Source organism: Euleptes europaea, chromosome 1 (assembly GCF_029931775.1).
Source record: "Euleptes europaea isolate rEulEur1 chromosome 1, rEulEur1.hap1, whole genome shotgun sequence".
Classification (NCBI taxonomy): domain Eukaryota; kingdom Metazoa; phylum Chordata; class Lepidosauria; order Squamata; family Sphaerodactylidae; genus Euleptes; species Euleptes europaea.
In genome coordinates, this window is record NC_079312.1 from 99,293,223 (window position 1) to 99,305,201 (window position 11,979).

General features: G+C 43.2%; 1 protein-coding gene across 1 annotated transcript; it reads right to left on the reverse strand.

The window, feature by feature from the left end:
* Window positions 1–3,397: 3,397 nt before the first annotated feature.
* On the reverse strand, window positions 3,398–11,650 carry GRXCR2 (glutaredoxin and cysteine rich domain containing 2). Its single transcript, XM_056867093.1, has 3 exons — window positions 11,309–11,650; window positions 8,958–9,185; window positions 3,398–3,577 (listed from the first exon to the last, which is right to left on the reverse strand). Exons 1-3 carry the CDS (start codon window positions 11,648–11,650, stop codon window positions 3,398–3,400), a joined length of 750 nt encoding a protein of 249 aa, XP_056723071.1.
* Window positions 11,651–11,979: the final 329 nt, after the last annotated feature.

Below are 11,979 nucleotides of genomic sequence, written 5' to 3' on the forward strand. Positions count from 1 at the left end.
ATGGTCGCTTTATATTCCTTTAATCCCTGTTTTAGCCAGGATCGAATGCACATTAGGCGAAATGCATGCTTTCGATCCTGGCTGAATCCTGGCTGAAACAGGAATTAAAGGAGGATAAAGTGACCATGCGTTTTCGCCCTCTCTCTCATGCTGCCTCATCCTGATGTCAGGGGCTCCAGGGGTGCAGGCAATGCATCTCTGTGCGCTTCAGACCCAGAGCCGCAGTTCCTCCTGCATCCTTGAAGATTAAAGCCAGGGGCTCTCCTTTTATATATGGCTGTATTAAAAGATTGCACTGTGTTCAAATGCCCTCAATATTTCTACCAAAGGAAATGCCATGTGTGCAAAGACATGTTGAAATAGTTCCCAAAAAGAAACATGAATAAGATTGTATGGGACAAAAAGGGGAGAAATGTATTTTACAAATTAATTTTAGCTATATTTTAATGAACACATTCAAGCAAAAGGTACATGTATACAAAATCACTAATACACCAATCCTAAACACTTTACTGGTAGTAAGTATAATTTATTATCATTTCCAAAATAACGCCATGTATCCAACCACATGTTCCAAAGAGTTAAGGGCACTTTCATTTTCTAAAGCGAAATTCTTTCTACTGCAAATTCCCACTCCCCCCCCTGCTGTTCCTGTAGATCTGCTGACTCCCAAAATTGGGGGGGGGGGCTCAGTGAATTTGGAAAATTTGGTGAAAATCACCACCCCCACTTAAGAAAATGTAAGCGCCCTTCAAAACGGTGTGGTTGGAAAGTGTAGGAATGTGCAAGAATGCAAACTAAGCAACATTTTAAAGACCTCCAGTAAACCACAATTAAAGATACAAACACTGATCCAGAAATTACTTGGGCACATAGGATGCAGTGCCCAAACAAAGCTTTCCCATGTGGAGGTTTTTGTGTACACATCTGTGCAGAACTGTCTCTGTTACTTGTAGGAATGGAAGCAGACGTAGATTCTGGAGTTTCAGTGGAGATATAGTATTATAGCCAAACAGCTTGTTCAAATTGTGCACATCTGTGGAAATCCAATTTCTCTACAATTCACTCACAACGGTGTTTATGGCCTCGTTAGTCTACCCCTTAGCTTCCTTGATTAATATGTATTCCACTTTGAGAGTTCTTTTGAATAGTTTGATTACAGCCAATTGCCAACTGAGACTCAAATTAGATAAAGGCCTTTTATGCAGGGACATTTCCCGGTGGTCACCCCCACCAACTGCTTTGGGGCTTCCTTTTGATTATGCATGCCTTTCCCACCTGTCAGATGTTGCCTCACTTTCCCCGCACATTTTGCCCAAATGCTGTTTCAGCCAGAATTTGGAAAATGTGGGCAAAACGTGGGGAAAGTAATGGCCGGAAAAGACATGCATAAAAAGGAAGCCCCGAAACAGTTGGCCGGGGTGACCATGGGGAAACATCCCTGCATAAAAGGCCATAGAGAAGTCACCTCTAAAGAAGGAACTGGGGTGCTGAACCCATTTCCTGCCTTTATCCTATACTCTGCGCGGAAGTCTGAGCCACAATGTGAGATTGAAATATGAAAAAAAATGTTGTAAGCACCACAGTAACCTTAAGATTCATATGGATGACAAGATAACATCCAAAGCAGACCCCATATTATGTACATCAAAATTCAGAGTACTTCTGAATTTTGATGTACATAATATGGGGTCTGCTTTGGATGTTACCTTGTCATCCATATGAATCTCCTATGCTGTGTGTTTTTAGAATTTTTTTAAAAAAATCTTAGTGCATTTACAAAGCAATATTTATATGAATGGGACATGTACTAGTAAATTTCAGTGTTGGAGAATCCAGTCAGTTTTTAGACATATTGTAGCATTAGGGCTAATAATACAGCTGTTTCCAAGAAATCTTCTGACATACACATCCCAGAGTACAAACTTTGCCATAAATTAGTCTGCTTAGGCTTGCAACCTCAGCAACATAAAGAGTGTGAGAAATCTCTTAGCTCATCAAGGCGCTTGGATTTTGTATGCAAGGGAACGCAGCGCTGACATTAACTGAGTTACAATAAACGATAGGCTTTGGGAGCAAGCTCTCTCTCACTTGCCTCCTTATTTATAAAAATATCGGCGTAGTGAGTGGAAGCATGCTGAATATTCAGCCCTACTCCTTTATCTAAACTAATTAGAGTCCATCGGCTTAAAAATTACAACAGGGGATTAATTTTAAAGAACAGGACTTCTGTTTGTTAACAACTGAATCCGGGAGATGCCGAAGTTCTCCATTCACATAAGTGAATAAGACCGTAAAACACGTTTTTCTTTCAGCTTTCTGTTTTCAGTTGCACTGGTTTACCCACTCCCCTATGCCATAGTCTTTAGAATTCAGAAAATGCTTCCTAAGTCAAACAAGGGAGGGAAGGAAAACAGTGTTCTTTCAGAACAATAAATTTGAAATGAACTAGATCTGTAGAGAAGTTCATGCACCACCGGAGAAATAAATGTCCGGCTAATTGCAAAATGGTTTATGAATTGAAAATGTCCATAAACGTTACACGGAAAATGATGTTTTACTATGCAACTGGAGTTGTAATCACACAACATCTCACCGTTTATTTCATTGGTCGAGGCACAGTTGCATCTGGTATCAGTTGTGCCTAAAAACTGATTCACAGATTGGCACTTCGCTGTTCTAACATGCTGCACAAGGACAATTCCTACCCTGCAATATTCATTATGTAAAACCAGGAGATACAAGAAAGCACAAGCACAAGAGAAATATTCTTAGCCTGAATATACATGAAGTTTGGATGAACATGTGCCCAAGAGTTACGAGCTAGCTGTCCACCTCTATATGCATGATCTCTTCTGAAAGGAAGGCCCAAAGGAGAGAGTGAATTCTGTTCCAAATAATCCCAGTTCTGCAACAACAAAACCTTCTGTCTCTCATTGCTTCCTTACAAAATACCAATGCTGTTGGTGGTATCGAGCACGGCTTCTACCCTGTAACAGCTTAGGGTTCATATCAATGCCAGGATATGATCCAGCCAAGTTCAGCCCCAAACTTAAGCCCAAACAGAAGTGATTTCACTTGGAGAACTAAATTTAAATCTCATCTGTTGAAATCAATAGAACATAATGAGGCTTAATTTTGGCTGGACTATGGCCGGATCGATAAACAAGTTTATACAGAGAAGTAGCATTTTCAGTGCTGTGGAGTACCAGCATTACTTCAAAATGGCAACCTCTTTATAGAACACCTTACCAAGTTTTCAAGCAATCCGTGTTGCCTTGTGTCGGCATCAGACTTAAGAAGCTACATAGACATTAAAAGACCAAAAGGTTGTTTTTTCCTACTCAAAACAGAAAACAAATGATGGAAGCCCAGAGAAGCCAAATCAGCAGCACAGTCACGGAGCGCAGGTCTGGCAGGGCTGTAAGCCATTTTCATTACAAGCAGGGCACCGCAGAGCTCTGTAGGACTCTTTGAATCGGTTTGCCAACATTGAAAACTTGCTTCCGTGGCAAACAGAGCAAGGGGCAGAACCAGATCCTTTACACTGGGTGCAGCTGTTCTCATCATCGCCTTCCTGTGATGGAAAAGACCAGTCAAGTCAAAACAACCATGCTTAATAGCAGTTCACACAATCTTTAATTTGCTTGCCCAAATATCCTGCTTATATAAGTGCCTCCCAGTCCCTTGCCAGCTTTTCACCACACCCGGTTACTTGCCTGAAAAAAAATGCAACATACATGAATGTTCGGGTCCTTAATTAACCACATTTTTATTACATAACTGAAATTTCTTTGGCAAGGGATTTTAAATGCTGTTCACACATACTTGGTTGCCCTCAAAAGACGGGACTGTTGAGCATAGCAGTACCACCCAGTCTGCTTTAGAAATCATTGTCAGACCCAAATTTGTTCCATGGGCACCTCTTACATAATCCAGTAAAGCTCCAAGAATCCAGGAGGCTCGGTGATTCTTAAAACTCAGGAAACCTTCCTCAGTGTGAGCAGAGGCCTGCTGCACTGATATTGTACACTGATGTCATTGTGGTACAGAGATCAATTCACCTGGAGAAAATGGCTGCTTTGGAAGGTGGCATCTATGGCATTATACCCTGTTGAGGTCCCTCCAATCTCCAAACGCTGCCCTTCTAAGGCTCCGCCCTGAAAATATCCAGGTATTTCTCAACCCACTACTACCTGGAGGTTGGCAGCACTATCTACCATACTGCGGAAGCCTCCAGATCCACAGTCATTGGATCAGGCTTGTCGTTTCCCTTAATGAGAAGCTCAGGAAAGCCTTTAAAGGGTATGTTTCCTTTAGAAACCAGGATACAGAGATTCACGTTGTCTCTATAATAATGTATTTATTTTCAATACATAGGTCAAGCAAGCACGAGGTGCATGCAGAAGCAAGGACAGGTGTAGAAATCCCAGTCTCAATATTTCAAGTCCTGCCATCAACATGGTAGGAAGACTCCTTAGAAGAAAGGAAGCGGAGGTCCCCCATGGGCCCCTCTGTGCCCAAGACTGTTCTCCCTTTCCCTGCTGAGCTGCGCAGTTGCTTTCTAGTGATAGGAAAAGTGAGGGCAGGGGGGAATTTTCAAGTGTGCACACTTTGGTGAAACAACAGGGGGGTAAGGGGGAAGAGGGAGTGGGGAGGTTGGTAGCAACAAGCCACATCATGGGAACAGGGATGTATGGATGCCATCCCCACTGCTGCTGCCGCCTGTGTGGAAGCAGCCTGTGTCTGACCCTGTTCTGTTGCTTCAGCATTACACACAATGACTCACTATCTGTCTACTTTTTCACAGCTGGATGGCCCAGGCTAGCCTGATCTTGTCAGATTTCAAAAGCGAAGCAAGGTCAGCCCTGGTTAGTATTTAGTTGGGAGACCACCAAGGCATACCAGGGTCGTTATGCAGAGGAAAGCATTAGCAAACCACCTCTGTTAGTCTCTTGCCTTGAAAACCCTACTGGGTAGCCCATAAGTCGGCTGCACACATCTTTGATTGTCTCAGGCCCTGCTACACATTACACAGTCCTCATTTTGTTGGTGGATGACACAAGGGCATTGTATCAGATATATCCAATGGACGTTTTGTGCCCCCCAGCTGCCTGCCAGCCCTTTTCTGCTTGCCACCATAGAACACAGGGAAAGCCTGCTTCAGCCTCCCCCCCCCCTCTTTTGTATTTTCTCCTCAGGCTGCCCCATAGTGGTGCTACTGGCTCTGTGGCACAATCACATCACTTATGTGGCTACACACAATTTTCACAATGTTGGGATGTTCTGAAGATGCAAAAACAGCACGAGGGGGAATGTTAGGGCTGCTTCTTCTCATTCCCAATGACAACAAGCAGAGAAGGCCCAATCCATATCTGGGAGGCACAAAACTCCCATCATACATCTAATACGAAGTCCTTGTGCCATCTACCAACAAACACAAGACTGTGTAACTGTAGCGAGGCTAGGGTTGCCAACCTCCAGATGGTGAGTAGAGATCTCCTGCTTTTACCACTGATCTCCAGGCAAAAGAGATCAGTTCACTTGGAGAAAATGGCTGCTTTGGAAGTTGGACTCTATGGTATTATACCCCTTTGAAGTCCCTTCCCTCCCCTACCTCTGATTTCTTCAGGCTCCACCCCCAAAAATTCCTAACTCGGAGCTGGCAACCCTAAGTGAGGCCCTGTCAGAACCTTGGACCTCACAGCTTTTCAAAGAGGAAACAGCGTTTGGTTCAAAATTGACGTTCCTTTCAAAGTGATATGTGGGTTCAGGTTGGAAACTGAGCAGGTTAGAACTGGTACAATTTTGGATGCTCTCCATGAATTTTTGATATCCACAGGGCCTGAGAATAAGAATGAACCAGTTGCTTTGAAATGGAAAATACAGATCTCACACAGAATCTGGAAATTTCAGAGAGAATGCGGAACTCCTGAGTATGAACTTTATTAAAAGTAAACTTCTCACCCTCAGCTTGTTCAAAAACAATCTGAAAAATGTGGGGCATGTCTGGTAGGGATGGTTTTCCAGTAGGCACACCTAGGCAATTGTCCAGGGTGGCACTTTGGCGAAGTAGTTTCATAGCACCCTTGATTAGGGTGCAAAGAGGAGATAGCACTTCACACTGAGTAAACAGGTAAAATGATAAATGTTTTTCACTTTGTTTGATCTGGGACTGTAATCAGCAGATACCTCAGGCATAATAGCCTGTAATTTTCCCCACCTACCTGAGAAAGGTGGGAGGACTGGTTTATGGTAAGCTGGAAAACAGAGGGAAAAAATTGTTCAGGTTCTCTTAAAGCAGTGATTTGTTTTATCTGTGGAAAATACCTAACTGTATTTGTCTATGTCGGTCTATTACACACCCACAAACAATGTACTATTTCCTTTTCTTTGTGTAAAAGCAATTACCGATCGCTATCTGCAAAGTCTCTCTCTCTCACACACACACACAAACACACACCCCTATCTACGTACATCTAGAAGAAAAACTGTCGCTATTTTTCCAGCAGTACACTTCACAATACTTGTGCAGTGCAGTGGCTTTTCAATCAATAACCAGTTGATATTTCATATGAGGGACACAGGAGGAACTAAGCATAAAAAGGACAAGATTGAAACAGGTACGCATACTGTATTTCTCTGTGTACTCTACAGTTGCCCTCAGGACTTCCAGACAGTTTTTTTTTAGACCCTGATTAAAACCTGAGGTTTCACACTGTTATGCTGTCCTCAGTACAGTAGTGGCAACCTCCTTCAGCAGAATCTTGTCCTCTATTGATTAATCTCTGGGAACTGAAGAGAGGAATGATGACAAAAGTGGAATTCTAGGATTTCCAAGAGAGCAGAGTGCATGCTTCCCAGTGGGCTAGACCTTGCCCAGAAAAAAGTATTGGTTTTACTAAGCAGAGAAGAGCAACCAGCTCAAATAGAGGGAGATGACATTTCCCCCGTCCCCTGGAGATTTCTGCATTCTGTCTAGTTTTGAAGAACTTTACAAGCAGGGAACAGGATAACTGGCTCTGACAAAGTCATCAAAAGGGACCAGTAACCCAGTCTCTAGAACCACATAACAATGCTTTGGAAGATATGGCTAAGGTTCGTTAGAAATCAGGATTGGCTAATTCCAAATGCTCCAAAACATCTCTGGCCAAAATTTGATTGGTATTTAGGTAACCCAGCCCACAGATCCATTTCAGATCTCTGAATTTAAGGAGACAGCTGCATCCGAAGTGAATTCGTAATTGGCCACTCCTTGCCCACATCATTCCCTGGTAGGGTTGCCAACCTCAGATGGGGCTTGGAGATCTCCTGGAATTACAGCTGATCTCCAGGAGATGGAGATCAGGTTCCCTGGAGAAAATGACTGCTTTGGAGGGTAGGCTGTCTGGCATTGATCTCCACTGGGGTCCCTCCCATCCCCAATCTCCACCTTCCACCCATGCTTCACCTCCAGATCTCCAGGAATTTCCAAACCCAGAGGTGATAACCCTATTCCCTGGCGATTCTCCATGCCTCACCCCCACGCAATTTACCAGGGCAAGAGAGCAGCTGGGAAAGTGCCAGGGAATGCTATAGCAGGACTAGGTCAGTGCACTTTGGGCAAAATTGGCCTTTCCGAGATTGTTTGGGCTCGGGGAAATGGTGCAGGGAAGAATGCTGAGACCTTTCTCCCCCCATCCTTCAGACTCAAGCCAAATCAGGCCTCAGAACACTTGGGAACTTCAGTTCTTCAGTGTCATGCTTGTCTGAGCAAAGATCAGAGTCAGGTCAGGGTAACCTGACTTGATTCATGTCTGACGTAACATCTAGTTTGGTCCTCATGTCCTGACACGTTTCTTATGTATGTACTTTGGTTAGTAGTTTGGGACAGTAGGCAAGAGCGACCCGCGGAGCCTGGGGTTCTTTCCAAGGATCCAAATCCCTGAATGCCCATTGGTCACTAGCGCCATTGGACATGAGGATCGTTTCCCCCCCCCCCCAATCACAACTCGGGGGAGTGGCCGCAAGCAGCCAGGGGGGCATATAAGTGGGGGGGTCTGTCCACTGTTCTCCAGTTCTGTTCAGTTTACAATAAACACGTTGTTGTGGAAACTCCATCTCTGACCTCATGTGTCCACCCCACGCGGACTTAACAGTTAATGAAGTCACTATCAAATAGGATGACTTAAAAGAAGAGTTTGTTTTTATATGTCGACTTTCTCTCCCACTTAAGGGAGACTCAAACCAGCTTACAATCACCTTCCCTTCCCACTTAGGGATCTGATCAGCTCTGGAACTGTTCAATGGGATCCAGTCCACCTTTGGACTGTAATAGGTGCAAAGAAAGGTCCATTTCCTGATATCAGGATCACAGGCAAGGTGGACAGGAAGTTTAAGTAGCCTAGAAACAACCCAAGCTGAGTTGCCCTGTGGTACCGTGAGTCAACACTGCAGTGCCCACAAAGGTCAGAACAAGTCATCAGCACTGGCAAAGAGCATTGGCTCGCCCATTGCATCCGGCATGGTTATGATGCAGGACAAAGCAGCTGTTGAGCTGACAATGTTAGCTGCTGAGGGACCTGAACCAAGCAAATCCTGCCGTGCTGGTGGAGATGCTGAGGCTCAGCTCTGCTTGTTTCCTGACTGCCAGCAGCCCTCCAGGCAATGACGCACCAGAAACTTTCCTAGTCAGCTAAATGGCCAGTTCATCCCTGTTGTTCTATGCTAATCTTTCATCTTCTGGATTTCCCTGTCTAGAAATAACCTCCATATCGCTTCTGGATTAGAGTATTGCAGTTTGATGGAAGTTCTTGACCAATTAATAATTTAGGAAGTTTGCCATAATCAACTTCACTATCTTTCATTCTAGAAGTGATTGATAGCTTTGTGGGAAAAGCTGGAACTGTCAGCTACGCGATAATGGGCAAGGTTCTCAACATATCTAGGAGAACAGAGCAGGAAACACTGAGCCTTACTTGCGTATGCTGGTTGAGTGCAAGCTGGTGTCCTGTGTCCTTCGTGTCCCCATCGCTTTTGTTGTTACTGTTTTCTCCTCTTCCTTCACGGTGCGTGAGGGACCAGTCATCAACGCTGTCGTTCTGAATAAGTTTTCTTACCAGCTCTTTCTTATTCATAGACGTTCTGATGATTTTCAGATTGCTGGTGTAGATGATAATCTTGCCAAAATCTAAAATGGGAGGATGCTGAAATGGAAATAGGATATGGGTAAGTCTAAATCTGTCAAAAGCCCAAGAGCTATTTAACAAGTTCTGAAAGGCATATAAGGCCAATAAATGTACAGTAGAGCTAAGAAGACTGCTTTCTGCCAAAACCCAGTCATAGATCTTTTATGCATGGCTGTTTCCCTCGCCATCATTCCTCCAACGACTTCAGGTCTTTGTGTTGATTATGCATGCCATTTCCAATCATCAGAGGTTGCCTAGCTCTCCCCCTGCATTTCCCTGCATTTTGCCCATGTTTTCAGAGACCTGTTTTATCTCAAATTTGAAAACACTGACAAAACGCAGGGAAAGGCAGGGGGAGAGTGAGGCGATCTCTGACAGTCGGAAATGGCATGCATAATCGAAACAACGACCCAAAGTCATCGGAGGGATGACGGCGAGTGAAACAGCCATGCAGAAAAGACCATAGAGTTTACTTCAATTTTCAAAGTCTTGCATAGTTGCAGTTCGGCATCTCAGTAGAGTCTACCTCCATCATGTTTAAAAAATGCTATGAAATAGCACAGAAACTGAAAGGATGATTATGACATGGCTGGGATAATTTTAAGCCTAGATCTGAGTTTTCTAAATCTGGACTCAAAATTCTATCAAATCAGTGTCCATAATGACCCTCAGCTTTGCTCATCTGAAATGAAATTCTGAGTAAACAAAGGAGCTGTGTGATGATTACCATCAATAAGTTGTCTTAGCAATAGAGGGGCAATTCTCACAATTGGCCCCTACATCCCACAAAATTGACCCCTACATCCCACAGTGAGAAGCCTGTTGATTTAGGAAGGGGAAATGATGAAATAGGATGGATCCCAAATAGAAAGTGTCTCTACCCTGTTTATATTTTTTGATGGGTTTACCCTAGTTCATATGAATGCATGCAAAGTAATGTGGGTCATGAGAATACTCTCATGAAATGTAAATGGAAGTCATCAAGCACCTAAAAGGAATTTTAGGCCTGTTTAGCCTTAGTTGGCAACATTAAACTTATTCTGTCTTAATTTCCATATATGTCAATAATCAAAACACGTTCTATTGTGGACATGACAACAATGGTACTATTGTTGTTGTTTTTCGTTCATTCATGTTTTGCAAAATGCTTGAGGTCCTCCTCGATGAAGAAGTGCTGCAGAACTTCGCAAGTTGTCTCTGCCTTATTGGCTTTCAATAATAAGGAATGTCTGAATAAACTGTATCATAAACCCTGGCATTCTCTTCTTTGCTACTGATTTCAAAGTTCAGAGTGCTTGTGGTACACTATGACCACTGCAGAAAATTCACTCAGCTATCCCATTTCCTTTGTCTCTTTTCTGGGTATTGTGTAGCATTCCGTTGCCTCTTGCTTTATTCAACTTGTGCTTCGTATTACAAAGTACAGAGGGATCTTTATCTAAACATCCCAGAATGGAAAATGTTACATTTTGAAAGGATAGCAGCTTGAAGAGTGTAAGCTGTTTCAGCCTGCCATATCTGTATGGTAATCTCTAAGACTGATCAAATATATACACTCGGCTCGAACAATTTGTGACCCAGAAAGCAGAATGCAAGCTACCAGCTCTGTATTGTGCCATTCTGGATTAACAATAAGCCTGTTTTTGCAGACCCAGATAGGCAACAAAAGAGGAAGTTTATTGAAATAACAGTGGCCAACCATATATGGCTATTGGGCTGTGTTTAATTTGATGGGCCATGGTGTACATTGAAATATTCCATCTGAAATCTGCATAAATATATTTGGTTCACAAAATGGTTCTGGGCAAGGTTCATGAGCCAACATGGATGTTAACCAACATAATGAATTGGTAACAGTTTCATAAACCATCCATAATTTTTAGCCTTCAATAGTCCATACGTTGGCAAAAAGTGATCAGCACTGCAATGTATCGCCTACCATTTTTCACGCCTACATTTGACTCAATATTGTACACATATGCCAATTGGGAAAGGTACTGTGAAGCCAGCTGGTAAATATGATTTACAAGCTGAATCTACAAATTACAGATGGCTAGTTGAACTTGGTTAAAACTCTCATATTATAAACTTTAAGGCTGATCACGGCTTAATCAGTTGAACCAAGATCAAACATTACTTACCATACGGTTATCATTTGCCTGGCAGTCATTTAAGAGGGAAGGGCTACTCGTGAGGGTGTACTTGCTCCCTTCTCTGAATACACTGATCCTCTGAGCATTCAGTTTAGCTGGTGGGCAAAGCCTTGGTTCTTGGGCTTCTCTGATCCCGAACAAATGGTCTCTGGGTTCGAAGCTCCGGTGTCGAAAACGATGAGGGTATTCTTCCTGTGGGATTTCAAGTTCCTGTCCATCTTCGTATACCTGCTTTAAGACCCGTCCACTGTACGCAGATGAGATTTTGAATCTCACTTTGCGGGGTCTCGCATCATGCCTCTGGGTCAGTTTCTTCTGGAGCTCATCCATAGGGGTGGGCTTTTCCACGACGCTGCCCAGAAATTCATTCAGCGATGACTCCAGACTTGCAAAAAAAAAAAAGCTGCTCATGTTCACCTGCTCCATGTATAATTCAAAGGTTCTGTTGAGTCAGCTCACATTACAGTTTAAGAGGATACCTTGATATAAACTATTGCTAGAGCCTCATGAGGGGGAAAAACTATTACTATAGTGAAACATAAGGGGAAATAGTGAATGAGTCGATTTATAAGAAATAATTGGGTTGCCTTTATAAATGGAAAAGGGATTTCTAGCCAGAGGAAATACACATTCTGATGTGCACACACCTGCATTTTACA

Bases quoted from the DNA above. Each gene is read 5' to 3' on its own strand.
- GRXCR2 (XM_056867093.1), bottom strand. From the start codon at position 11,650: ATGGATGAGCTCCAGAAGAAACTGACCCAGAGGCATGATGCGAGACCC. The intron at 9,186-11,308 runs GTAAGTAATGTT...TTTCCATTTCAG, and splicing joins AGGCAAATGATAACCGTATG to CATCCTCCCATTTTAGATTT. The intron at 3,578-8,957 runs GTAAGGCTCAGT...TTTCCATCACAG, and splicing joins CACTCAACCAGCATACGCAA to GAAGGCGATGATGAGAACAG.